The following is a 27,367-nucleotide window of genomic DNA, read 5'->3' as shown; positions in this document are numbered from 1 at the left end:
TTTTTTCCACCCCTTCCAAACAGTGTTGTCAGGATATATTCTTGGTTCTTCCTTTGTAGTATCGCCTACCTTCTTTCTTCCATTTCATTCCTGAGGAAATCATCCTAGTTTGAACTCTTATCACTCACCTTGGGGCATCTCTCCTAGCCCCTAACTGCCTTTTCTATTCCACATTTAGAATGTCTCTAGGGTTTTTGTTCTTGTTTTTCTTTAATCTACTTCTTGGGTCATAAACAATACTTGAATCAAACACACACACACACACACACACACACACACGAGGAAAAAAAGAACTTCTTTTCAGATGTGTACTTTCTTGCTGACCAAACTTCATATCCTCCATTCCGCTTCTGATCTTCTCATTTCATTGTCCCTTACTGGATAGTCAGTTGTTCTCTGCTCCTCCTCGTGGCCTGTTCCATTCTCTTGCTTTTCCTTACACTATTTTTTCTTATTAGGAGAATGACCTCTCTTCTGTGTGCCTTATATCATTTCTCTTATTATTATACTATTTAATTCTTTCATTGTTTGTGCTTTCATTGCCAGACTAGGTTAGAGATTTGTTAAGGGTACTGGCTGTATTTTCTGCTGCTCCTTTGAGCTCCATTTAATGCTTAACACCATGCTTTGTGTGTGGCAGGCACTTAACAGATATTTCTGAACTTGATTACTACTTTATGTTTTCCTTCATCTGTGTTTTTTTTTATTGTAGTAAAATATACACGGCATAAAATTAACCGTTTGAAACATACAGTTCTGTGAAATCCAGTACATCCACATTGGTGTACAGCAATCACCATCATGCATCTCTAGAATTTTTTCATCTTTCCCAGTTGAAACTCTCTGTCCATTAAACGCTAACTCTCCATTCCGTCCTTCCCACAACTCCTGGCAACCACCATTTCACTCTCTGTCTCCAGGAATTTGACTACTCTAGGAACCCCATATTAGAAAAATCATATAATGTTTGTCCTTTCATGACTCAGCATAATGTTTTCAAGGTTTATTGGTATGTGTTGTAGCATGTGTCAAAATTTTTTTTTAGGGTTAAATAATATCCCATTTTGTGTGTATTTACAGTATAAACATGATGTTTTGTTTATCCATTCATCTGTGGATTGACACTTGGGTTGCTTCCATCTTTTGGCTGCTGTGAATAATGCTGCTGTGGATATACAAATATCGGTTCTGTTCCCTGCCTTTACTTCTTTTGGGTACATACTCAGAAGTGGAATTAGGGAATCATATAGTAACTCTATGTTTGATTTTTTGAGGAGTTGCCATACTGTTTTGCAAGCAACTGCACCATTTTCCAACTCCACCAACAGTGCACGAGGATTCCAATTGCTCCACATTCTTGCCACCATTTGTTATTTTCTGGCATTTTTAAAAAAATAATAGCCATGCTAATGGATGTGAGAGGTATCTCATTGTGGTTTTGATTTGAATTTCTCTAATGACTAGTGATGTTGAGTACCTTTTCATGTACTTATTGGCCGTTCGCATGTTCTTGAAGAAATATCTATTTGAGTTCTTTCCCTGTCTTTTAAGTTGGGTACTTCGGTTATTTTGTTGTTGAGTTATGGGAGTTCTTTATGTATCCCAGATATTAACCCCTTATCATACATACTATTTGCAAATTATTTTCTCCCATTTTGGGTTGCCTTTTCACTTTGTTGATAGTGCCCTCTGATGTACAAGTTTTAAATTTTGATGAACTCCAATTATCTGGGTTTTTTTTCTTTTGTTGCCTAGATTTTGGGTGTCACATCTAAGAAATTATTGCCAAATCCAATGTCTTGAAGCTTTCACCCTATTTTTTTCTTGTGTGTTTTATAGTTTTAGCTCTTACTATTATGGTCATTGATCTATTTTTAGTTAATTTTTTGTATATGGTATAACAAGAATCCAAATTAATTTCTTTGCATGTGTATATCCAGTCTTCTCAGCACCATTTGTGGAAGACTATATTTTCTTCGCTTAATCATCTTTCCCTCATTCATATTTCATTGAATGACCTTCAGCTTTATTGACCCTCACAGTTGTGATTGCAGTAGTAGTAGTGCTTGATACATTTGTTTTAACTTTATTATGTTTTCATTTTTTTTATCTTTTTTTAAAGAAAATGATGTCTTAATAATAATATTTTATCAGGAACTATTGTAGTATCCAAGAGAGGAGTTAATTCATTACAATGATTTCCTAAGAACATTAGGGATTGATTCTCTTGGTTGAAAAAGGATGACTGGATAGCTAGGAGAACATGGATGACAGGAAGACTTTTTAAAACTTTCGAATTTTGAACTATCTGAATGTATTTAATTAGTACTAAGATATTAATACTAAATTAAATCATTAGTAATAAATTTAAGTGTTATCTTAGCTTCAAAACTTTTTATTTGGAATCCTGACTCATGTATTTAGAAAAGTCTTGGCTCTATTAGTATTATCTAAAATCACAGTAGTAATTTTATTTATACTTAAATATTATGGATTGCAGAAGCAGATTGCACTGCTGCTATCCATTTTGAGCAGCAGTACTTATATAAAACTGAAATGGGAAGTAAATCTGGCATGCAATAGCAATATTAGGGAATACATCTGTTTAATTAGAGAATGTCCTTAGTTTGGTAAAAGGGTTAGAATTGCATTCTTTTTTGGAGACTGATTAAAAATAATAGATAAAATAAAGAATGATGTGCTCAATGAGCTACAATTCAAATAGAGGAAATTTAATGGGAAATGATTACATTAGTAGCAGATGGACTTGCTTCCTGAATTGCAATCTTACTGGAAATCCTAGAACAGCTTAAGTTTGTTTTTCAGATTTAGAGTCTGATAGAAAGATAGAGAGATTTGTTTATTTGGTGTGCTGTTGTGATTCTTACCGTGTCTTTTGGCTATTTCATTTTTGCTAGGCTATTTTTATGATTCCCACAAATCCACCACCAACATTCAGGAAGCCAGAACTTTGGTCTGATGATTTCACCGATTTTGTTAAAAAGTGCCTAGTGAAGAATCCTGAGCAGAGAGCTACTGCAACACAACTTTTACAGGTCAGTGCTTATGCATCTAAGGGAAAGATATTTTCTTTATACCTTGTAGCTGTCTCACATTGACCAGAATTGCTGTGGGTTTTATGAACTGATTTCTCAAGATATAAACCTCTGAGGAACTATGGATTGACAAAGACATACATACCATTCTTCTCCTACATGTTTTCTTTGTCTCATTTTTTCTTTTCTGTTTTCCAAATTCAGTCTTCTCTTTTCCCTTTTTCTGTTTCTTTGTTGTTGTGGTTTTCAACTCTTTCTCCAAAGTTGTTTAAAACAAAATTTCCAAAGTGTTCTCATTTCAGAAATGAGTTTATTTTCTCCACTATTACTATTTTTCCTGGTTTTTTTTCCCCCTGATGTGTTACTCCTTGACCCAGCATTTCTTCTTTGACTTTTTGATCTACCATAAGGTATATCAATACAAGATCCCTGAGCTTCTTGAAAAGATCTCATGTTGTGTATACATACTGGTTATAAGATTACCTAAATACTTTCAGTACTCCTGGTATGAGTAGGTTTTATAGCCAGAGTGTCAGAGGTTTTGGTTTTTGTTTTAAATCTGCCTTGGTATTTAATGCAGTTAGAAATAATTTAATACTTTTAATAAGTGTTTGTGTCTTTATTTTCCCAACAGAATTGGCTTAGACCTCTAAGCTAATAGTAAGTGTGTCTCATGTTAACAAAACTTAATATTTGGAAATTAATTCTTTTTTGACCCAGCAGTTACACTTCTAGAAATTTGTTCTACAGAAAAATTTAACCATGTGTGACATAACTTATGTGCAAAAGTATTCATAGTACATTATAGTGGCAAAAGATTGGAAACAACATAAATATCTGTCAACAAGTTGGAAGTAATCTCAGGTCCACTGAGAGGAGTGATTGGCAGAATACACACACCTACATGCACATATATGTATATATCATTGTAATATATATTATTGTATTCATTATAATATTCACTCAGTCGTATATATCCACCAATATGTTATATTAATATATAACAAATAATAATTATATAATACAATCATATATTTCATATAATGTCTTTCATATATAAATCATGCGTGTGTGCATGTGCCAGTGCTTGCAGTGGAGTAGCTCTGCAAAAATAATCAAGAAACTGACCTCCAGAGAAAGTAACTATGGCTGAGAAGCAGGAGTGGGATGGAGACATACATTTTTCTAAATGCTCTTTCTGAGCCTTTTGAGTTCCATGCTATATGCAAATATTGCCTTTCAAAAATTATTTAATTGAAACATTTATTTTGAAATATTGTCAGCATTTCAAAGGAATTTTGAACACATAAATCAAGGGCTGAATGGTATTGTTATCATATTGAGTATCTAAAGTATTCAACCCCAAGGAAGGCAAGAAAAGTGAAGGGGAAAAGACAAACAGAAAAAGTGGGACAGATAACACAAAAAATGATAGTGAAAATAAATCCAAATATATCTGGTAACTGATTTTTAGATAATGTAACCAGTATTTCTTTGTAGTCTTTCATAATCTTTTCTAATCTCAAGAAAAGAAATTCTGGGGTATTTTTTCACTTTGAATTTTTAGGATAAAAAAACATTTAAGAAATATTCTAGGGGCGCCTGGGTGGCCCAGTCCATTGAGCATCTAACTCTTGGTTTCATCTCTGGTTATGATCTCATGGATCATGAGATTGAGCTCTGGTTTCAGTGGGGAGTCTGCTGGAGAGTCTCTCCCTCTCCCTCTGACCCTCGCCCCACTCTCTCTCTCTCCCTCTCTCAAATAAATAAATCTTAAAAAAAAAAAAAAGAAAGAAATACTCTAGTATAATTCCTTAATTTTGTGGATGAAGGTCTCGAAGCCCAGAAAGGTTAAATGACTCACTGAAGATCACACAGTGAACGTGACTGTTGTAGGCTTATTCCATTTGCCCCGTAGCGCCACTCTGTTTTCTGCCCAAGAAGTTGACCTGTACGGGCTACATTAACAAGCTCTCTTACCCTCTAGCCTCTAGTTGGGTTTGGCTCAAACATCTTTTCTTTATAACAAGAGCAAACTATGCAACTAATTTTTTATAGTGCTTATGAACCAATATTTGCTTTCTTGTTTTTTTTCAATTGTGCTATTGTTGACCATTCAAGGCCTCTGTTATAATGTGCTCTTCCTTGTCTAGCTTCCTTTTTTTTTTTTTTTAAGATTTACTTATTTATTTGAGAGAGAGAGAGAGAGAGAGAGAGGGTGTGTGCATGTGAGCATGAGCAGCAGGGGCAGAGGGAAAGGGAGAGGAATCTCCAGCAGACCATGCTGAGCACAGAGCCTGAAGCAGGGTTTGATCTCATGATCCTGAGATCATGACCTGAGCGGAAACCAAGAGTCGGGTGCTTAACTGACTAACATGGTCTCAGGGTGGTGAGATTGAGCCCCCCACCTGGGCATTCCCCTGGTCTAGCTTCTTAACTGACCCCTTGCTACCTCCTTTCTTTTCTTGTATAAATTCTGAAATAATAGACTTGTAGTTTCTTATACAGACCATGCTTTTTCAATCCTCTGTACCTTTTCTCACACTGTTTCCCCTACCCCAACCTAGTTTAAAAAAACCCTTCACAAACAGGCTCCTTCTTACTCTTTGTCTAATTGTTTCTAATTCAAATTAGGTACTCCTCCAGGAAGCCTTCCTCTCATCCTTGTTTAGGTTAGTTGTCGGTGTTCCCATAAGTGCATATCATCTATTGGTATCCAGTGCTTAATACATGTGTATTAGGTAGAATAATTTTCTTGAGTCTCATTAGACTCATTTGAGTCTTATTTTGCCAGATGCCTAGTAGCCATTCTGTCTCTTAAAGGAGTTTTGCACATGTCTTATATATTATGAGTTGCATTATGACTCTTAGAGGACAGTCTTATTACCAACTATTAGTGGACACATCTATAGCCTACCTGTACAAATACCATGTTAATTCCCAGACCCTGAAAAAGAAACAGTTTTTAAAAGAGAAATTCATGCGGAATTGTTATGATGGTTTATTCTCTGTGGCACAACATAAATAATTGCTTAAATTTGAAAGAATCATAGACTGAAAGGATCCTTTGAAATTGTTAGTTTAACTCATAGTAGTTTTTAAAAGATGAGGAAATTGAAACCCTAAAGATATTAAAGGACAGGGTTCAAGTTCAGCCTCGTGGCACTAGAGTTTGTGGGCAGCCTCCAACCTAAAGTCAACTCCTGCCCTAGGATGTCCTTCTGTGAGCATGTGAGGTTGGCTGAGATCTGCCATTATTTGAATTGACCCCTGGGCGTGGCTGTAACAGACGGTGTCCTGGGTTACTCTGTGTACTCCTGTGGCATGTGACTTACTCTTCATTTCACCAGTTCAGCTGAGGAGTAGAAACTTTATCTACCTTGTTTTCTCTCCCATTTACAATAGTCAAAATACTTTCTCTTCATACATTGAAATCTGTATCAAACTGTGATAGTGTTTGCTTTAACCTTTAAATAATTGAGAAAACTCAAGTATAAGGGAAATCTATTGTATTTACACTATTTTTGCTCTTTCCATTGTTCTTTCTCCTAATGTTTCACAGTCTTTTCTTTCATTACTTCCTTTCTGTCTAGAGGACTTCCTGTAAGCCATTTTTTAAGGTAGGTCTGCAGTAACAAATTCTGATTTTTCCTTCATCTGAGAGTGTCTCAACTTCCCTTTCTTTCCTGAAGGAAATACTTTTATGTTCGGTTGATCTTTATTAAAAGAACTGTCTATTGACATATAATTATGAAAATTACGTTTTCAAGCTGTATTGCTACCTCAAAAGGTTATCTATCTCAAATTGTACTTGTAACCTGTCCCTCTACTTTCTCTCGCATTCCCCCAGCCCCCCTCAATAAAAAAGTCATTGAAGGGGCTCTGGGTGGCTCAGTCGGTTCAGCATCTGACTCTTGATTTCAGCTCAGGTCATGGTCTCAGGGTGGTGAGATTGAGCCCCACATCGGGCTCCACGCTAGGTGTGGAGCCTACTTAAGATCCTCTCTCCCTCTGCCTCTCCCCCTGCTGACTCGCATGCACACTGGTTCTCTCTCTCAAAAAAAAAAAAAGTCATTGGAAACCTCCATCTATTCTGGTGGTTTCCCTTCTGTTTATCAGAATTGTAGCACACTCAGATATTTTAGCTAGATCAGGATGATACAAAAAAAGAAGTTAAAAGTTTTATACATTGTATAGAAACGAGATAATATGTTCTGAAAAATATTTTTCTTTTATTGCTGTTATTTCTCCATTGGAGAGGATTATATTATTCAAAACATAATAAAGTAAAAAAAATGTAAAAGAAGTAACAAAGTAGTTGCCCTCCTTTTGACTACTGTCAGTTTATTAAGATTAATTAAAATTTGTATGAATTACCAAAATAATTTTATTTTTATATGTAATGTAATCACCAATCTCTTCCTTTTTATGAGAGTTTTTAATTCATTAATTTTTAATTTTTTAGAGTTTTTATTTAAACTCCAGTGAGTTAACATACAGTGTAATATTAGTTTCAGGTGTACAATATAGTGAATCAGCACTACTGCACCACACCCGGTGCTCATCACAACAAGTGCCCTCCTTAATCCCCATCACCCACCTCCGCTCTGGTAACTGAAAATCACCACTCTTTTGAAAAAAAATTTTTTTTTTATCTTTTTCACTATCTAATCTATACCTCCTTTGGACAATAATATTTTTGAGGGTAATGTAGTTTTATTAACAGGATTGCATTTTTTTGTGCATGCTTTAATGGTGTTCTAAAATCAAGTAAACCTAAAACCGAAATCTTTATTTCTAAAGCAGCTGAAATATTTTCTTTTCTTAATGTGTACATTTAATTCTGGTTGAAAGGAACAACCACTGAAGCCTAAGATCCTGGTTAGCATTATGCATTGTTTTAACATATTTTAGACATAATTCAGAGAAATCTTTTGAATTTATACCATTGAATTTTACTTTTCCAGCATACTTTTATCAAGAATGCAAAGCCTGTATCAATTTTAAGAGACCTGATCACAGAAGCTATGGAGATCAAAGCTAAAAGACATGAAGAGCAGCAGCGAGAATTGGAAGAGGAGGAAGAAAATTCGGTTCGTAAATACCCTCAGAAAGTTGCTTTTTTCTTCTGAGTCATTTTTCATAGCAAAATAGCATAATTATGTATCACATTTTATGATGTCTAATGCTTTTCTTCACTAATGATGTTTTCCTTGTTTTAAATTATCCATTTTTTTCTGGTTTAAGATCCAGAGGTGAATACCTCTTGGTATTCAGGTAGTTATAAAATCTGAAAACACAAATTTTTTTTTTTTTTATTGATTGAAAAGGCCAGCGATAGTACTGTATTTTCCCATAGAAGTTTGTTTTAATCTTATAGTTATACAAATAGTGTTATTTTGCTAATTTACACTTAGTTTTAATTTCAGAGATTGGTTATCCAATTGGGATTTCTTTTGAAATTCTTTTACCCTTTTCACCAACTATTAAACCTGTGTCATAAGGTATCCCAGGACAAGGACAAGTGTACATCTTTGCAGAGCTGATTTTTGATCATTTTTTAGATATATAATATATTAGTTAATCATTTAGCAGGGACTGTGGACTGCCTGGTGAGACAGATGTTTTAAACTTATTTTCTAGATGTAAGATTTTTACTAATGAATCCATCGTTCAGAATTTTAAATAACATCTTTATAAAGATGGTTTTATTTGTAGCTTTGGGATTGTGTATTAATTCTACAAAGTTAAATAAGTGATATGGAATGAGGTAAAGGCCTTGGTTCTTGCTTTCAAGGGGCTTTATAGTTCCCACTCTACGTTCCTGCATGTTGATAGATACAGTTATTGATTTCTCTCCAGTTAACATTTGTAAATGTTAATTTTTTTTAGATTTTTTTGTAGTTTTAAAAGCACTTTTATCATATATTATTTCATGTTATGTTTAAAAAAAGTAAGATTGGTCATGTATATATGTTATTTTATTATTCCATTTTGCAGATGAGTGTAATTAGGTTAGGAGAGAAGTGATTTACCAAAGTTTACAAAGCTAATGAGGAACCAAGAATAAAAGTAGGTCTTGTAAGCTCCCATGTTCGTTGATTAATATCTAATGCTCACTTTTCAGATGTTAACTAGTACTTTAAAAATAAACAACATTGGCTTATCAGAGTTACATAATTTCTGATAAGTTTATATTCACAAAAAAAGTCTAGTTTTTGCCCTTCTCTGGTGGTACCCATCTGCCTTGCTTTCACCTTATGCAAGCCTCATATGAGTTCTGGGCTGGTAAACTGCCTTCAACTAGCTGTCAGCGGACAGGTGATTGTTTTGCTTTGTTCTGTCTTCCCTACTTAATTATAGGCCAGTTTCCATTTTTGATGGATAAAGAACCATTGATTACTCCAGAGCTTGCCAGTTTTTACTAGTTTTAAGACCTTGCTATAGTCACTTTGGTGATTTTCTGCTGCTTCCGTGATCTTTCTTCACTATTTTCCTTTCCTCTCCTGAGCTCCAGCCACCTTGATCTTCTTTCAGATTTTTTATTTTTAATGTGCCAAAAACCTTTCCTCCCTCTGCTTGAAACACTTCTTCCTTAGTACTAGAGTCACTTAGTTCTTCTCATCTTTTGAGTCTCAGCTTTAAATATCACATGCTCCAAAACTTAGTGCTTAAAGCAGTACACATTTATTATGTCATGATATCTGTAGATCAGCTATTTCAGAAGTGGCTTAGTTGGATCATTTTCACGGTTTCTCAGGAGGTTGCAGTCTAAGTGTTGGTGAGAGCTGTGGTCATCTCGAAGGCTTGACAAGGACTGGAGTTCTAAGATAGCTCACTCATACGGTTTTTGGTGGGCTGCTTCCATTCCTTGCCATGTGGACTCTCTCTAGGGCTACTTGAGAGTTCACAGCATGACAACTGACTTCTCTTAGAGTCAGTGATCCAAGAGGAAATCTCAGTGCTTTTTATGACATAGTCTCAGGAGTTGCACACCGTCACTTCTGCCACATTGTATTTGTTAAAAGAAGTTACTGGTCATAGAAAGTGGTGGAGTAGGGAGCTCCAAGAATCTGTGCCTCCACAGATTTCATGCCTGCCACCCCCCCCCATTGTCTAGCTCACCAGCAGCCATGGGAGCAGCAGCAGAGAGAGGTGGTAGGGGAGAGCGGTAAGAATCTTGTTCTCAAAAGATGGTGGCTTTGCATTTTGTCCTGTCTGGTGGTTCCCTGAGGGACCAGCACAGAGGCTTCCCTTTGTTTTGGGCCCCATGAGCTAGAGCAGCTTCCTGGATGGTGTCTGTCAAAAACATCTAAATTTACTAGACCTAATAAACAATTCGGCATAGTTGCAGGGTATAAGATCAACATAAAAAATCAGTATGTTTTCATCAGAATAAATTTAAGCAAGAAGGTAAAAGACTTGTACAGTGAAAAGTACAAAACATTGCCGAAAGAAATTAAAGAGTACCTACATTAATGGAAGGACAGCCTGTATAAATGGATTGGAAGACTTAATAATGTTAAGATAACAATATTCTCCAAAGTGATTCACAGATTAATCTAATCCCTATCAAAATATCAGTGGTCTTTACTGCAAAATGGAAAAACCAACCCTCAAATACAAATGGATCGAGGGGGCCTCAAATAGCTAAAACGATACTGAAAAAGAAGAACAAAGCTGATGTACTCACCTCCCAATTTCAAAACTTAACATAGGGCTGTAGTAATCAAATGTGGTACTGTCATAAGGATAGCCATACAGACCAATGGAATAGAATTGAGAGTCAGGAAAAAACCCATACATCTATGGCCAGTTGATTTTCAACAAAGGTGTGGAGTCTTTTTGAAAAAACAGATGGTACTGGGACAACTGGATAGTCGCATGTAAAAGAGAGAACTTGGACTCCTACCTTTATCATATACAAAGGCCTTTTAATATAAGGTCTAATTGTATGGAACAAAAAACTAAATATAATGTTAAAACACTTAGGAGAAAACAAGTAATCTTCCTGACTTTGGATTTGGCAATGGATTCTTAGAAAATCAAAGCATGAGTAACAAAAGAAAAAAATAGAAAAAAATTTATTAAAATTTAAACTCTGTACATCAAAGGATATTATCAAGAAATGAAAAGACATCCTATGAAATGGAAGAAAATATTTACAGATTATATATCTCATAAGGGTCTAGTATCCAAAATATGTAAAGAACTCTGGCAACTCAACAACAGAAAGGCCTAATTGAAAAATAAGGAAAGGATTTAAGTAGATATTTTTCCAAAGGTATACAAATTGCCAACAAGCACATGAAAGGAGGCTCAGCAACATTAGTCATTAAGGAAATGCAAATCAAATCCACAGTGAGATATTACTTCACACGTACTAGGTGTGCTGTGATTAAACAAACAATACCAGGAAATAACAAGTGTTAATAAGGATGTGGAGAAATTGGAGCCCTTAGACATTGCTGATGGGAATGTAAAATGGTACAGCTGTCATGGGGTAGTTCCTTAAAATGTTAAACAGAATTACCGTATGATCTAACTTCTATGTTCCACTTCTAAGTATATACCCGGAAGAATTGAAAACAGTACTTAAATACTTACACGTAAATGTTCATAGCACTATTCATAATAGACCAAAGTAGATAAATTTTGGTATATACGTACAATGGAATATTATTCAGCCATAAAAAGAAATAGTGTTTCATGTTACAATGTGATAACCTTGTATCATGAAGTGAAAGAAGCCAGACATCAAAAGTCATATTGTGTAATATGAATTATCTGAAATAGGTAAATCGTCAGCACAAAAATCAGATTGGTGCTCGCCAGAGACTCCAGATGGGGAGTGACTGCTTGATGATTTCTTCTAGGGTGATGAAAATATTTTGATACTAGATCGAGGTGATGGTTGTATAACATTGTGAATGTACTGAATATCACTGTACACTTAAAAGTAATTTAATGTTACTTGAAGTTTACTTCAATTAAAAGTAAAAACAAGTCACACAGTCTGCATCACACTTAAGCAGAGGAGAGGTAGACTCTACCTTTTCAGGGAAAATTTCAAAGAATTTCTGGACATGTTTTAAAACTAACAAGAACTGTCCTATAGCTGCAAATTATTTACATTCCTTGCCCATGAACAGAGTGAGTATACTCACTACGTCTTAAGAACTGTCTCTTCTTTGCTCTTAAGTATTATCCCTTTACATTATCAGCTCCCAGTCCGGGATTTCATCTTCTAAATCACATTCGGAAAGAGATGAGAATCCTTCAGTCTTAGTTCATCTCCATTTGAAGACTTGTAAACTAAAGATTAGTTGCCTGCCCCCCACATACCTAATATACAGTGGTGGGTCAGGCATAGATCATCACTGTACATAGTTCTGTTAAAAAAGAATGTTATATGCAAGTAATGAATCATGGAACATTACATCAAAAACTAGGGATGTACTGTATGATGACTAACATAACATAATAAAAAATTATATAAAAAAAGAATAAAGACAGGAGGCACGTTAATTAGTAGTCCATGGCAATTTTGGAATCCAGCCAAGCAAGTGGTAGGAGTTCCTTGATTATTTCAATTCTATTCCTGCCCTGTTTCTCTACGACTCTTTACTCTATGCCCTCTGAGTTCTTGATTCTGCTGTCATTCTTCCTTTTTCATGTAAGCTGTTCTGTGTTTTGAACTAAATCATTTTCTCAGCCTGCTTCCTACCTGTAGAAGTTTGAGGGTCCAACGTCCTCTTTTCATCTTGTGCTGTCTCTGTCCTACTGAGACTATGCTAGTGGTGTTTTGGACAAAAAAAAACCTTTGTGGGTGTCCTATAAATCTTATTGTGGTTCATCATGGGAACAGGCAATACTCATACATTTTGTCGAAATAATTGCTTCTCTGCCTTGGGCTCCCACTAAGACTGCTATGGGCAATGCCTTTAAGCTTCTGAAAAGCCCTATTACTTATCTTGGCTTTTTCTGAAGTCTTAGCGAAGGACTTTACAGTCACCTCTGAAGCTTGATTTTTAAACACTGTTTTCTGAATGTGCTTTGGATTTGATGTTTGCTTAGAAGCTTTTTCATAATTGTGGCGTTGTTTGCTGTCTTAGAGGCTAAGAATTTACAAAACCAGCAAGTCCTGATTCCTTTTTTAATGATTCTTTCTTAAGCTTTTCCCTCTCCTTTTGCATTTTGTTATAAGCAGTAGGAAGAAACTGGGCATCACCTTAAACACTCTGCCTGGAAATCTCCTTAGCTGGACTACCCAGTTTAATAGGTACATGTTTACTTCCCTGGTTATTATACACAATGTCCTAAATTTTCAGCCAGAGCATAATAAGAATATCCTTTCTTCAAACTTCCCATGTAGTTCTTAAACTCTAATTAGCCAATGATTTTTAAAAGGCTAGTTTTTAGTTAGCTGGTGTGGTTTATTGAAATACTATACAGGCACTTCAGTGAATGTTTAAATATTTATACAGTAAAAGAGTTAGTGCTTATTGTTTTTAAGTAAAAGAACAAGGCAAACATTCCACATGTGGTATGTTGGATGATTACTTAAAAGCAAAATGGATGGTGTTAATAAGTTGAATTTATGAGATAAGGCACCGAATGCACCATTGACAAGCAGTTATTTTTAAAGTAGATTAAAAGATTGATACAGAGTTTACAAGAGTCGCTTTGTCACTGGAGTTTAGGCATTTCCCGTGCAGATCACAGTGTTAAGTAAAATACCAGGAGTTGAACGGATGTAGAAGAATGTTACATTAAGTGAAACGTTGAGTAAAAAAGTAGGATACTTCTTGATGTTATATGCATGTATATATAAGCACATATATATTATATGCATGTATCAGACCCTTTATATTCACTTCCATCTAAAGAAAGTTGCTGTTTGATTTCATAGTAGTTTAGTAATGACTCAAAGAAGAAGATTTTGCGTATTAATTGGCCTGAGACTATGTCTTAGAGGTTCTGTTTTTTAGAATAGAAATGGGGACTTTCTGGTGATTTCTTTATGGTTCGAACTCTAAGCTTCTCAGGCTGTGGTCCTTAATGTCTTGGGGTGACATATCCCCATTAAATGACTCACTGAAGCAGTAATTCTCAGCATGGGCATGGGGAGAAGTGCAGGGATGCTTTGAAAAATTCACTCCCCTGCAGATGATGATATAGCCTCCGTATGAGCATTTCTCAGAACCTTCCTCCTTCTCCTGCCCCTGTTTAATAATGGAACTTCAAATCGGTCTACCTGGTGAGAACCTTTTGAACGAGGTAGAGAATAGAACAGCAGAATCAACTTCAGTCAGTCCCGAAGCCTGCATTGTATTTAGTTGGTTAAATGGGGTGGGTAGAATTGATCTAAGAGCAGGAGAAACTGCTTGAAGTTAAGTCCTCATTGTGTTCCTATACAACTGTGTCTTTGGGCATGTTGCTAACCAAATCACTTTCACCATTTGTAAAAAGGGAATTAATGATAGACTAGGGTTCCTGTGGGAATATAATTTTTGAAAATATATCTAAGCACTTAGAACAGTGTATTATGCATAGTATGCTCAATAAAGTTTGCTTTCATGTTTATTAATACTACTACTTGTACCAGCAATATTGCCATTAGCTACAACATTTTGGCCAGGTTTTTTTGTTTTCGTTGCTTGGTTTGTTTAGTTTTTGGTACCTTAGGTAGTAATTGTTGCTGCTCCTAGTTTTGCTACTCAAAGGGCCACCAAGATGATGTCACTGATCAGATTTGAACCAATATTTATATTCACAATTTCTTTTTAAGTATTTTAAGACATATTTTAAGTGGCCAAATGTGTTTGGAAGAATTGGTAGAGATTTTTGGAAACCTGATTTAAGCTTATAAAAAATATATTTGAGGAAAAACAGTAAAGAAAATTTATTCTCATTCCTTTACTTCCTAAAAGTAAATTAGGTTTAGTAAGGAACATTTATATTTGACATAAAATTATTGATCAAAATTAAAGCTCTTTAAAATAATTGATTACTTGTTATTTCTTATTTTCCCCATACAGTTAAATCACAATTTTAAAACTACTCAGTGTTTATATACTCATGACTGTATAAATATTGTTTGCAGAGAAACATTATAATATATTTTGGTTATATGTTCTTTCTTTTTGTGATTTCTAGAACTAATGGTTGTCTCAGTTTTTGTTACTGTTGTTTGTTGTTGTTGTTAATTTTTCTATGGACCTATCGCTAATTTTTCTCAAATGCTACATTCCTACACTCTCTGTAGGAGCAGTAGACTCTGTGTATGTTCAAACACAGACCATTTATTAGTTTCATACTTTTTTCGACTATTCTTTCTCTGGCCCTCTCTCCTCCTCTAACCTGTACTGACTGCTTTCCTTTTTTTTTTTTTTTTCCCCAAGAGTTTGTTCATTTATTTGAGAGAAAGGGAGAGAGCACAAGCAGGGGGAGCAGCAGGCAGAGGGAGAAGCAGGCTCCCACCAGCAGGAAGCCTGATGCGGGACTTGATCCTAGGACCCTGGAATCATGACCCGAGCTGAAGGCAGACGTTTAACCGACTGAGCCACCCAGGCACCCCAGATCTGTACTGACTGCTTTCTAGAGTCTTGAGCAGCAGTCACCATGCGACCTCCCTTCAACATCATCCTGGGAAGTTCCTTTTGTTCTGTTCTGTAATGGATTCTCTGTTCCCTGTATCTTGTGTTTCTTGTTTTACTTACTCATTCTGATGGGCCCTATCTCCCAGGAGCTTCCAGACATTAGCGGGTTTTTTGTTTTGTTTTGTTCTTTTTTTCAGACCTTGCTTATCTGACCGTGTCTTTATTCTACCTTTGCCCTTGAGAGATTGAATATAAAATTTTGGATCGGAAATAATGTTCCCTTAAAATTTTGAAGGCTTTGTTCTGTTTCCTAACTCAGCAGAAGACAGATGACAATCTGATACCTGACCTTTTAAATGTTGTATGGAAGATTTTTAGACTTTCACTTTTCTCTGTTATTTAAAACTTTCTTGATAATGTGCCTTGTAGATCTTTTTTCATTCGTTGTGTGGAGTGTCTTTGGCCCTTTCAGTTTGGAAATACTGTTAAGTGCTGTGTAATTTTATGATTGCTTTTTCATGGTACTTGTATCTCTTCACTTCTCTCTGCTCTTGTATATCCTCTCTCTCTCTCTCTGGCACTCCTTTTATTCGATTATTGGACTTCTTAGATTTATCATTCAATGATTTTTTGTTTTTTTCTCTGTTTTGTCTTGGAGTTCTCATCAAGTTTATCTTCTAAACCTTCCGTTTTTTTCCTGTGTGAAATATTTAATTTCCAACATGTCCTCCTCTTCCTCATTGTTATTATATTATCACTTTGAAGAAAGTCCATAAAGTAAAAAGTGAGAGATCAAAACAAAGGAAAGAGACAAGGCAGGAAGCAAAAGAAAATTCAAAGGTCTAGTGATTGTATTATAAGCACTAAAATTACCTACTGGACACTCTGTAAGTAAGAGTAGAGTCAGTTGACTTGAGAACCTCACTATAAAAGATGTTAGGATCTACTGCTCTGAGGCCTGAATTTGCTTGCTTCTTGTGACTTCTCTCCTTGCAAGCTTAAGTTTTAGATTTCTTTGGTCTGGTGAGTTAGCTGCTACTTATAGATTTATCTGCTTTCTAGCTTCCAAATTTTTGCACATCTCCTGTTTGCTGTTTTCTCCTCTCTCATGATTTCTGTCTTTATGAGTTATTCCTTTTTTGCGCCTTTATAATTTCGGAAGAGTTTTGAGAGGGATAGGCATAAACCATGTGCTCAATCCTCCATTTTAATGGAAATTCTTACCATTTGTCGTTTCTTGGCTGTTCTGAAATCATAATTTGAAATATTGAGTTTTTAATATGATGATATTTAATATAGATAAATCTGTAAAACTTCATATATTATAATGGTTATAAAATCCTTGAGTACTCATAAATTAGCACAATTCAAAAAAAATTATAGTCTGTTCAGTTCTGGTTTATTCTGGACAGTTTGTAATAGTGACCTAAGAAGGGAAAGAAAGCTTCTAAAAAGTAACATTACACAAAATCAGGACAATTTAAGGCAAATTAGTAGTTGATAAGAATAGAAGAAGTAAATGGATATTTCTCTTTTTTTGAACCACTATGTCTGTTATAACTAATTTTCTTTAGATGGTGGACTAAAGAAAGGTATACTCTTGGACCCTCCAGCCCCCAGCATTTGAGAATAATTATAGAATAATGAACCATTATGTGACTGATGCTACATTTGTCTTAACATTTATATCTGTGATGTCAAGGTTGTTGCTTTGTAACCTCTTCTTATTTTCATTTGTAACTCACCTTGGTTACCTTTGGCTCATGAAACTTGCTGAATTTTTTTTTTTTTAATTTGCTCCAATTTGGGAGATTCATTTGGCCAGTATCTGTTAGTTATAGTTCTGGAGACTGGTTACCTTTTAGGGTATGCCAGGAGTTTTTGGATGGATATTTTGATATCCTAGTTGTTTTCATTGAGGTTTTTCCCCATTCGTTTTTCTTCTTTTTGATTATTTCAAAGATGAATTTTTTTTTCAGCATGGAGGGAGATTTATACTCTCAAGTTTTATTTCTGCATTTATTTTTATCCTGGAGGACTGTATTCTTTGACAGTCTTTATAGTAGCTATCTTTAGCCCTGACCCTGAACTGGTCCTTATCCAGTGAATGGGCCAGTAGGACACTGAGCCATGTTGGCCCTGGACCATTGGAAAATTTTATAAAGCTAAATTTTGAGGTAATATGATTGAATTCTTTTCCTGATTCTAAAAACCTAGAGCTATGAAATTCACAGTATTGAGTTGCTACATTGTAAGAGGCATTTATATTTGATATTCAGTATTAATACTTGAGCTCATTGTGGATCCGGCTTTTTCCATTCTCAGTGAGTGCAATTTCCTGAGAATTTATGAGTTATACCAATATCAACTTATAATTTTTCCAAATTTAATTTTCTTCTACATGGTTCAGCTTACTACAGATGGAGAAAAATCTGTGGCCTAAAATTAAATAGATATTTCCATCAGTTCTCAATGTGACTTTTGAAAAGGAAACAGTTTATGATAACCATTTCAAGATATGTTGTTTTTAAAAATTTTAGTTCTGTACACCTGTGTTCTGGGTAACTATTATAAACAAATCGCCTTAAATATTTTTTTATTCAAGAAAGGTATGAGACATGAGTGGAAATAGTGCCTTATGAATTTGATTTTTATACCTATTACAGAAAAAGCTAGTCTGATGAGAATACATCCTGACAAATTGACATGTTTTGATAGGTGTTGAGGTAATTGTACAGATTTTAAAAATTAAACAAATTGCAAACAGAGATTTCTGCAGCAGGTTAATCCCAATATCAAGGTTTTTGTGTTAGTTTAAGCATTGCTAAACATGACAAAGGTTTTTTTTTTTTTGGTGGGTTTTTTTTTTTTTTTTGGCATTTCTGAGCATGTGATATAAATTTGGTGCTGAGATGGGTCAACTGTATAACATAGTAAGAAAGAATTTGTTTCCTAGATGTTAGTGGAAGATATTCCCAAGTCTGTAGTGTGAGATGATTAAATAACATAACTATATTTGCTCATATTTACTGTAAATACTTAAATTGCCTATAGAAAATCCATTTTTCAAAGAGTATCTGCTAATAGAATTGCTCTTTCTATTCAGTAAAACTTTAAAAATACAGTATTTTTTTGTCACCAAGGAGCATGAATAGCAGAGTAAAAAGCAAAGGTATGTGGATTGTTTCTGCCATATAAGTTTAAAAAATCTTATCCAGTAAAGGATGCCATTTTAAAAATAAGACAGGCTTCTGTGCGTTCTTTTTATTTTTTTTTTAAAAGCATGTACAGGGGCGCCTGGGTAGCGCAGTCATTAAGCGTCTGCCTTCAACTCAGGGCGTGATCCCGGTGTTCTGGGATCGAGCCCCACATCAGGCTCCTCCGCTGGGAGCCTGCTTCTTCCTCTCCCACTCCCCTGCTGTGTTCCCTCTCTCGCTGTCTGTCTCTCTGTCACATAAATAAATAAAAATCTTTAAAAAAAAAGCATGTACATATTGGAGTTTGCTAAATATGTATTTCTTGTTATGTCACAATATCACAAATATATTCTGTCAACATGACTTATTACTGTCGATATTACCTATGATCACCTGGCTGAGGTAGTATTTATCAGGTTTCCTCACAATAATATTATTCTTTTCCCCTTTCCATACTTCACACTTTCGAAAGAAATCACACTATACAGCCCACACTTAAGGAGTGGAGAGTTATGCCCCTCCTGTTTGAGGGCAGAGTATCTATATAAAGTATATAGAATTTTTCTGCACAGGGGATTTGTCTATTCTTCCCATTTATTCAATCATTTATGTCAGTATTGATTCATGATTGTTTAATTTACACTTTTCATTTGAATTTAATACTGCTTTATTTTGTTGTCAAAGTGTTCTAGCTTTGACCATTGGGAGAACTTTTCTAGTTGGCACCTTTGCCTCTTTGACATACTCCCATCATTGTGGGTTTTTTAGGGGTTTTGTTTTTAGTATGTTCTCACTCTCTGACACTGTAAGATACTTATATATCTTGTGTATTTCCTGCCATGATCCTAGGATCCTAGGAGCCTAGTTCCTTTAATTAGAGAATGGCATTCAAACCCAAGACCTGGACGTGGTGTGCTTATTGCTACTGTGGGGTGGACCCTCTCAGCTGACAAAAGCAAATGTGTTTATACTAACCTGTGTAATACACAAACACATACCTATAAACTATACATCTATATGTGTATATATCTGTATCTGTCTATATATCTCCATCTGTATCAGTATTAAGCTGAACATGAATTCATACTGATATCTCTGACTCTAACCCATTACCGCATGGATCATTCCTCATGCCTCCCCTTGCTTGTTTATAACCTCCCACTGCAATGGTGAGAAATCTAGTTCCCATTATCTGCTACTCCTTTGCTAAATATTTCAATTCCTGTGTACATGTATCGTGGTTTCAGAATTATTAAATCAGTAGTCTCATGGGAAACAACTCTATCAGCTAGAACACAGTTCTTATGTACAGTTCTTTTTATTTTTAGTCTTACAGACTTGACTCACTTCCAGGGTTATTCAGGTTAGTTAGTATGTTTTCTACCTACCTCCTTCAGTAAAGTTCTTTTACACATTTTTAACACAATTAGATTTTTGTGTTTGTGTATGTCACACTCTGCATCCCATTCTGGGATCTCCTGATCTCTTAAGTGATTTTTAAAAATTTGTGTACATTTGTGTTCAGTCTTTATGGTGTAGATTTCTGTGGGTTTTGACAGATGTGTGGTGGTACATATCTGCCATTGCAGTGTCATACAGAATAGTTTCACCACCCTAAAAAATCCCCATGCTTCACCTATTCAACTCTCCCTCTACCCCTGAACCCTTCGTAATCACCCATCTGTTAACTATCTGTAGTTTTGCCTTTTCCATAATGACATATAGCCTTTTCAGACTGGTTTCTTTTACTTAACCAAATGCATTTATGATTCATCCATGTCTTTTTGTCAGCTCATGTTTTCACCGAATAGTATTCCGTTGTGTGAAGGTACCGCAGTTCGTTTACCCATTCACCTACTGAAGGACATCTTGATTACTTCTAGTTTTTGGCAACTACGAATAAAGCTGCTGTATACATTTGCATCCTGACTTTTATGTGGATGTAAGTTTTCAGATTAGTTGGGTAAATACCTAGGGCCATAATTGCTGAATTTTATGGTATGTTTAGTTTTCTAAATTGTCAAACTGTCCATTTTGTATTCTCACCAACAATGAATGAGAGTTTATGGTGCTATGTGTGTTCACCAGCAATTCATAGGAGTTAGTGTTTTTGCATTTTAATCATTCTAATAAGTGTTTAAGGCTATTTCAGTGTTAATTTGCAATTCCTAATGATAGAGATGTTCGGCATTTTTATATGCTTATTTGCCAATTATATATCTTCTTTGGTAAAGTGTCTGTTCAGTACTTTCCCCTGTTTTAAACTTTATTTTATGTTGTTTGTTCTTATTGTTGATTTGAAGAGTTCTTTGTATATATTTGGACGCAAGTCTTGTATAATATATGTGTTCTGCAAATATTTTCTCCCACCTATGGTTTTTCTTTTTATTCTCTTAACAATGTCTTTCACAGGGGAGAAATTTTTAGTTTTAATATCCCCATCAGTTTTTTTTTCATGTATCTTGCTTTTAGTATTTTATCTGTAAACGCATTGCTAAACTCCAAATCATATAGATTTTTCTCCTGTTTTCTTCCAGAAGTTTTCTGGGTTTGCATGTTATATTAAGGGTCTGTGATCTATTTTGAGTAAATTTTTGTGAGAGCCATGAGGTCTGTGTCTTGGTCCTTTTTTTGGCATGTAGTTGTCCAGTTGTTCCAGCACCCTTTATTCAAAAGATTATCCTTTCTGTATTGAGTTGCCTCTTGTGTCTTTTCACAGATCAGTTGACTATTTTTGTGGGTCTGTTTCAGGGCTCTTTATTCTGTTCCATTGATTTATCAGTGATATATGTGTCTATTTTTTGTTGAAATTATACTGTCTTGGTTATAGTAGTTTTATTAAAGTCTTAAAATTGGATACTGTGAGTCTTCCAACTTTATTTTTCTTACTTAGTATGGTGTTGACTGTTTTAGGTCTTTGCCTTTCCATGTAAACTTTAGAATCACTTTGCCAACATTTACACATTAGCTTGCTGGAATTTTCATTGGGATTTAATTGAATCTATACACTAAGTTAGGAAGAAATGAGATCTTAACAGTATTGAATCTTTTAATCCACAAACATGGAATGTCTATCAGCTTATTTAGAACTTTGATTTCTTTCATCATTGCACAGAGATTCTGTATATATTTTGTTAGATCTAAGTGGTTTTAGGTAGGTTTTTGTTTTGTTTTGTTTTTTTGGTACTATTAAAAATGTTTGTTTTTGTATCCCTGGAATAAATTCCACTTGATTACAGCATATGGTCTTCCTAATATATTGTTGAATTCAGTGTGCTAATATTTTGTTGAGGATTTTGCATTTGTTCATCAGGGATATTGGCCTGTAATTTTCTTTTTTTGTGGCATCCTTGTTTGGTTTTGGTATCAAGGTAATGCTGGCCTTGTACAATGTGTTTGGAAGAGTTCCTCCCTCTTCTGTTTTTTGGAAGAATTTGAGAAGGACTGGTATTAATTCTTCTTTGAATGTTTTGTAGAATTTACCAGTGAAGCCTTCTGGGCCTGGAAATTTGTTTATTGGTTTTTGAGTATTGAATCAATCTCCTTGCCAGTATTTGATCTGATATTCAGATTTTCTATTTTTATTTTTCTATTTCATCATGATATATTTCTGGTAGGATGTATGTTTCTAGGAATTTATCCATTTCTTCTAGGTTGTTCAGTTTGTTGGTGTATAATTGTTCATAGTAGTTTCTTATGACCCTTTGTATGTCTGTGTTACCAGTTGTAACATCTCCTCTTTCATTTCTGATTTGAGTCCTCTCACTTTTTTTTAGGGAGTCTAACTACAGGGTTGTGAATTTTGTTTATCTTTTCAAAGAACCAGCTCTTAATTTCATTGATTTTTCTATTGTCTTTTTAGTCTCTGTTTCATTTATTTCTGCTCTAATCTTTGTTATTTTCTTCTACTAACTTTGGGCTTCATTTGTTCTTTTTCTAGTTCCTTGAGGTGTAAAGTTAGGTTGTTTATTTGAGCCTTCTCTTGTTTCTTGAGGTAGATATTTATTGCTATGAACTTCCCTCTCAGAGTTGCTTTTGCTGCATCCCATAAATTTTGGTATGTTATTTTTCTATTTTTGTTTGTCTCAAGGTATTTTTTATATTTCTGTCCTGATTTCTTTGTTGACCCATTGGTTGTTCATTAACATGTTGTTTAATCTCCACATACTTAAAATTTTTCTAGTTTTCTTTTTATAACTAATTTCTAGTTTTATACATTTGTGGTTCAATACCCACAAATCAGTCTATGTGATACACCACATTAACAAAATGAAGGATGAAAATCATCTGATCATCTCGGGGTGCCTGAGTGGCTCATTTAGTTAACTGTCCAACTCTTGATTTCAGTTCAGGTCATTATCTCAGGGTTGTGGGATTGAGCCCCTCATCAGACTCACATGCTAGGTGTGGAACCTGCTGAAGATTCTCTCTCTCCCTCTGTCTCTACCCCCCTCCCCCATCATACAATCATCTCAATAGATGCAGAAAAAGCATTTGACAAAATTCAACATTCATTTATGATAAAAACTCTCAACAAAGCAGGTATAGAGGGAGTGTACCTCAACATAATAAAGACGATATATGACAAGCCCACAATTAACATCATACTTAACTGTGAAAAGCTCTGGAAGCTTTTCCTCTAAGATCGGAAATAAGACAAAGATATCCATTGTCACCACTTTTATTCAACACAGTATTGGAAGTCCTAACCAGACATTTAGGCAAGAAAAGGAAATAAAAGCCTTCCAGATTGGAAAGGGAGAAGTAAAACTGTCACTATTTGTAGATGATATGATATTATATAAAGAAAACCCTGAAGATTCCATCAAAAAACTATTAGAACTAATAAATGAATTCAGTAAAGTTTCAGGATACAATATCAGTATACAGAAATCTGTTGCATTTCTTTACACTAATAATGAACTATCAGAAATAGAAATTAATAAAAGTTCCATTTACAATTGCATCAGAAAGAATAAAACGTCTATGAATATATACAACCAAGGAGGTGAAAGATCTGTATATTGAAAACTACAAGACATTAATGAAAGAAATTGAAGAAGACACAAACAAATGGAAAGATTTTCCATTTTTTTGGATTAAAAGAATTTATATTGTAAAATGTCCATACTATCCAAAGCAATCTACAGCTTCAGTGCAATCCCTATCAAAATTCCAATGGCATTTTTCACAGAAATAAAAGAAATAAGCCTAAAATTTGTATGTAACTACAAAAGACCCTGAATAGCTAAAACAATCTTGAGAAAGAACAAAGCCAGAGGCACCACACTCCCTGACTTCAAACTGTATTACAAAGCTATAGTAATCAAAACCATATCATATTGGCATAAAAATAGACACATAGATCAATGGAACAGAATAGAGATCCCAGAAATAAGCCCACCCTTATGTGGTCAATTAATTTACAACAAAAGAGCTAAGAATATACAATGGAGAAAGGACACTTTCCTCAATAAATGGTATTGGGAAAACTGGACTGCTACATACCAGAGAATGAAACAGGATGGGGCACCTGGGTCGCTCAGTCGTTTGAGTGTCTGATTCTTGATCTCAGCTTAGGTCTTGATTTCAGGGTCATGCGTTCAAGCCCTGTGTTGGGCTCCATGCCCAAAAAAGAATGAAACAGGATCAATCTTACACCATACACAAAAACTAACTAAAAATGGGTTAAAAGCTTGAACATAAGACCTGAAGCCATAAAACTCCATAGACAGCTCCTTGACATTGGTTTTGGCAATGATTTTTGGAACCTGATACCAAAAGCAAAGGCAACAAAAACAAAAATAAATGGGACTATATCAAGCTAAAAAACTTATGCACAGGAGAGAAAACCGTCAAAATGAAAGGACAACCTACTGAATGGTAGAAAATAATTATAAATCATATATCTGATAAGAGGCTAATAACCAATATATAGAGAGAACTCACACTACTTAATAGCAAAAACCAAACAATCCAATTAAAAAGTGGGCAGAAGGTCTGAATAGACTTTATTTAAAAGAAGATACACAATGGCCAACAGGTACATGAAAGATGCTCAACATCATTAATCAATAGGGGAATGCCAGTGGAATTAAGAAGGTGGAGTAGTAGGGGGACCCGGAGCTTGCTTTGTCCCTCAAACAGAGCTAGATCAACATCGAATCATTTTCAACAACTAGGAAATCCATCCGAGGATTAAGAAAACAGTCTGCAAAATTGGAGGGAGAGAATGTGGCAGATGGAAGGTTCAGAGCTGTGAATTGGGGGAGAGAAAAGCCATGGTGCCATGAAGGGGAGGGAGCCCTTTTCATGGAGTGAAGTCAGGGAGAAAGGGAGAGAGCAGGAGAGAGTGGCATGTGTGGTTTGCACAATGTGGATGCCCTGGGTTGCACTGGGAGAGATTGCTCCCCTTCTTGGAGTACATTTGGAAGAGGGTATTTTGCCTCTCCAAGGACAAAGGGCTCCCCAGGAGACATTGAATGGTTCAGCAGCAGGGGACAGAGGCACACAAAAAGGGCAGATAACCTGGTCGCAGCTTTTCACTGTGTGTCACAGTAGATTCCTGCCACCATGTGCACCTTGCACCTGCTTTTCTGGGACAGAATAGTGCCAGGTGTGCCGAGAGGCTCTCTTCTGGGGGAGGGGAACGGGTCTGCACCTTGCTGGGCCCTTTAAGGTCTGGAGTTTTGAATCCCAGCCACCAGCCAGAGATAAAACAGAACTGTGGTACCGGCATGCCACTGGTGGGGCACAGACAGGTTGAGGGCAGCGATCTGATGAAAGCCTGGGACACGGGAAATGAGATTGTTCACTTTTCTGTGAGGGCCTCCTGAACAGTGGTGGCCATGAGTTCCCGTCCCCAGAGACCAGAAGGTGGGCCTTCCCCCATTCCCACCAGCACAGATGGACTCTAGAGAGAAACACCACCGGTGGAGACTGGAGTTACTTAAACCAACCCTCCCCCCCGCCCCACACCTGGTAGGGGCATCTTTGCAAGAGCAGGTCTGACTGTGAGCCAGTCCGGTGGGCCTCTCCCGCAGAAGACCAACACAGGCACCCGCCCCCATGTACCAGGTCTGCTGATCATAGAGTGCTCCAAAGGGTCAGCTTCAGTTCTGGTGGAAATAGGACCAGGCTTTCTTTTATTCTTTTTTCTTTTATTTTTTTATTGCTTACAAGAGACTCATTTTATTTATTTATTTTATTTTAACTTTTTAAAGTTTTTATTTATTTGTTTATTTGACAGAGAGAGAGACAGCCAGTGAGAAAGGGAACACAAGCAGGAGGAGTGGGAGAGGAAGAAGCAGACTCCCAGTGGAGCAGGGAGCCCGATGCGGGGATCGATCCCAGGACACTGGGATTACACCCTGAGCCAAAGGCAGACGCTTAACGACTGAGCCACCCAGGCGCCCCATGAAGACTCATTTTAGATCCAAAGACACCGCCAGATTGAAAGTGAGGGGGTGGAGAACCATCTGTCATGCTAATGGACATCAAAAGAAAGCCAGAATATTTATATCAGACAAACTAGATTTTAAACCAAAAACTATAATAGGAGATGAAGAACACTATATCATAATAAAGGGGTCTGTCCCGCAAGAAGATCTAACAATTGTAAATATTTATGCCTCCCAACTTGGGAGCAACCAAATATGTAAATCAGTTAATAACAAACTTAAAGAAACTCATTGATAATAATACAATAATAGTAGGGGACTTTAACATTCCACTCACAGCAATGGACAGATGATATAAGCAACAGGTTAACAAGAAAACAAGGTCTTTGAATGACACACTGGACCAGATGGACTTAACAGACATATTCAGAGCATTTCATCCTAAAGCAGCAGAATACACATTCTTTTCGAGTGCACATGGAACATTCTCCAGAATAGATCACATACTGGGTCACCAATCAGGCCCCAACCAGTACAAAAAGATTGAGATCATACCATGCATATTTTCAGACCACAACGCTATGAAACTTGAAGTCAAAAGCAAGAAAAAATTTGGAAAGACCACAAATACATGGAGGTTAAAGAACGACATAGTAGAGAATGAATGGCTTCACCAGGAAATTAAAGAAGAAATTTAAAAAAAAATACATGGAAGCAAATGAAAATGAAAACATCACAGTCCAAAACCTTTGGGATGCAGCAAAGGTGGTCCTAAGAGGGAAGTATGTAGCAATACAGGCCTTCCTCAAGAAGCAAGAAAAGTTTCAAATACACAACACAACCTTACACCTAAAGGAGCTGGGAAAAGAACAGCAAGTAAAGCCTAAAACCAGAGAAGGAGGGAAATAATTAAGATTAGAGCAGAAATAAATGATACAGAAATTAAAAAAAACAAAACAAAACAGAACAGATCAATGAAACTAGGAGCTGGTTCTTCAAAAGAATTAACAAAATTGATAAACCCCTAGCCAGACTTACCAAAAAGAAAAGAGACCCAAATAAAATCACACTGAAAGAGGAAAGGTCACAACCAACACAGCAGAAATACAAAC

The 27,367-nt window shown here is 35.8% G+C and overlaps 1 protein-coding gene across 2 annotated transcripts in view; it reads left to right on the top strand.

Annotated features, from left to right (window-relative positions):
• Positions 1-27,367, top strand: part of STK3 (serine/threonine kinase 3) — a 262,422-nt gene that overhangs the window by 140,490 nt on the left and 94,565 nt on the right. For both annotated transcript variants that reach the window (XM_040625657.1, XM_040625656.1), the window contains 2 exons: positions 2,919-3,056; positions 8,024-8,149. In XM_040625657.1, coding sequence (XP_040481591.1) covers positions 2,919-3,056; positions 8,024-8,149 — 264 coding nt within the window. The remainder of the gene's footprint in view (positions 1-2,918; positions 3,057-8,023; positions 8,150-27,367) is intronic.

This window comes from Ursus maritimus, unplaced genomic scaffold, assembly GCF_017311325.1.
Source record: "Ursus maritimus isolate PB19 unplaced genomic scaffold, ASM1731132v1 scaffold_9, whole genome shotgun sequence".
Lineage (NCBI taxonomy): Eukaryota > Metazoa > Chordata > Mammalia > Carnivora > Ursidae > Ursus > Ursus maritimus.
Note: the sequence above shows the minus strand (reverse complement) of the source record. Positions and strands in the feature narration are given on the sequence as shown.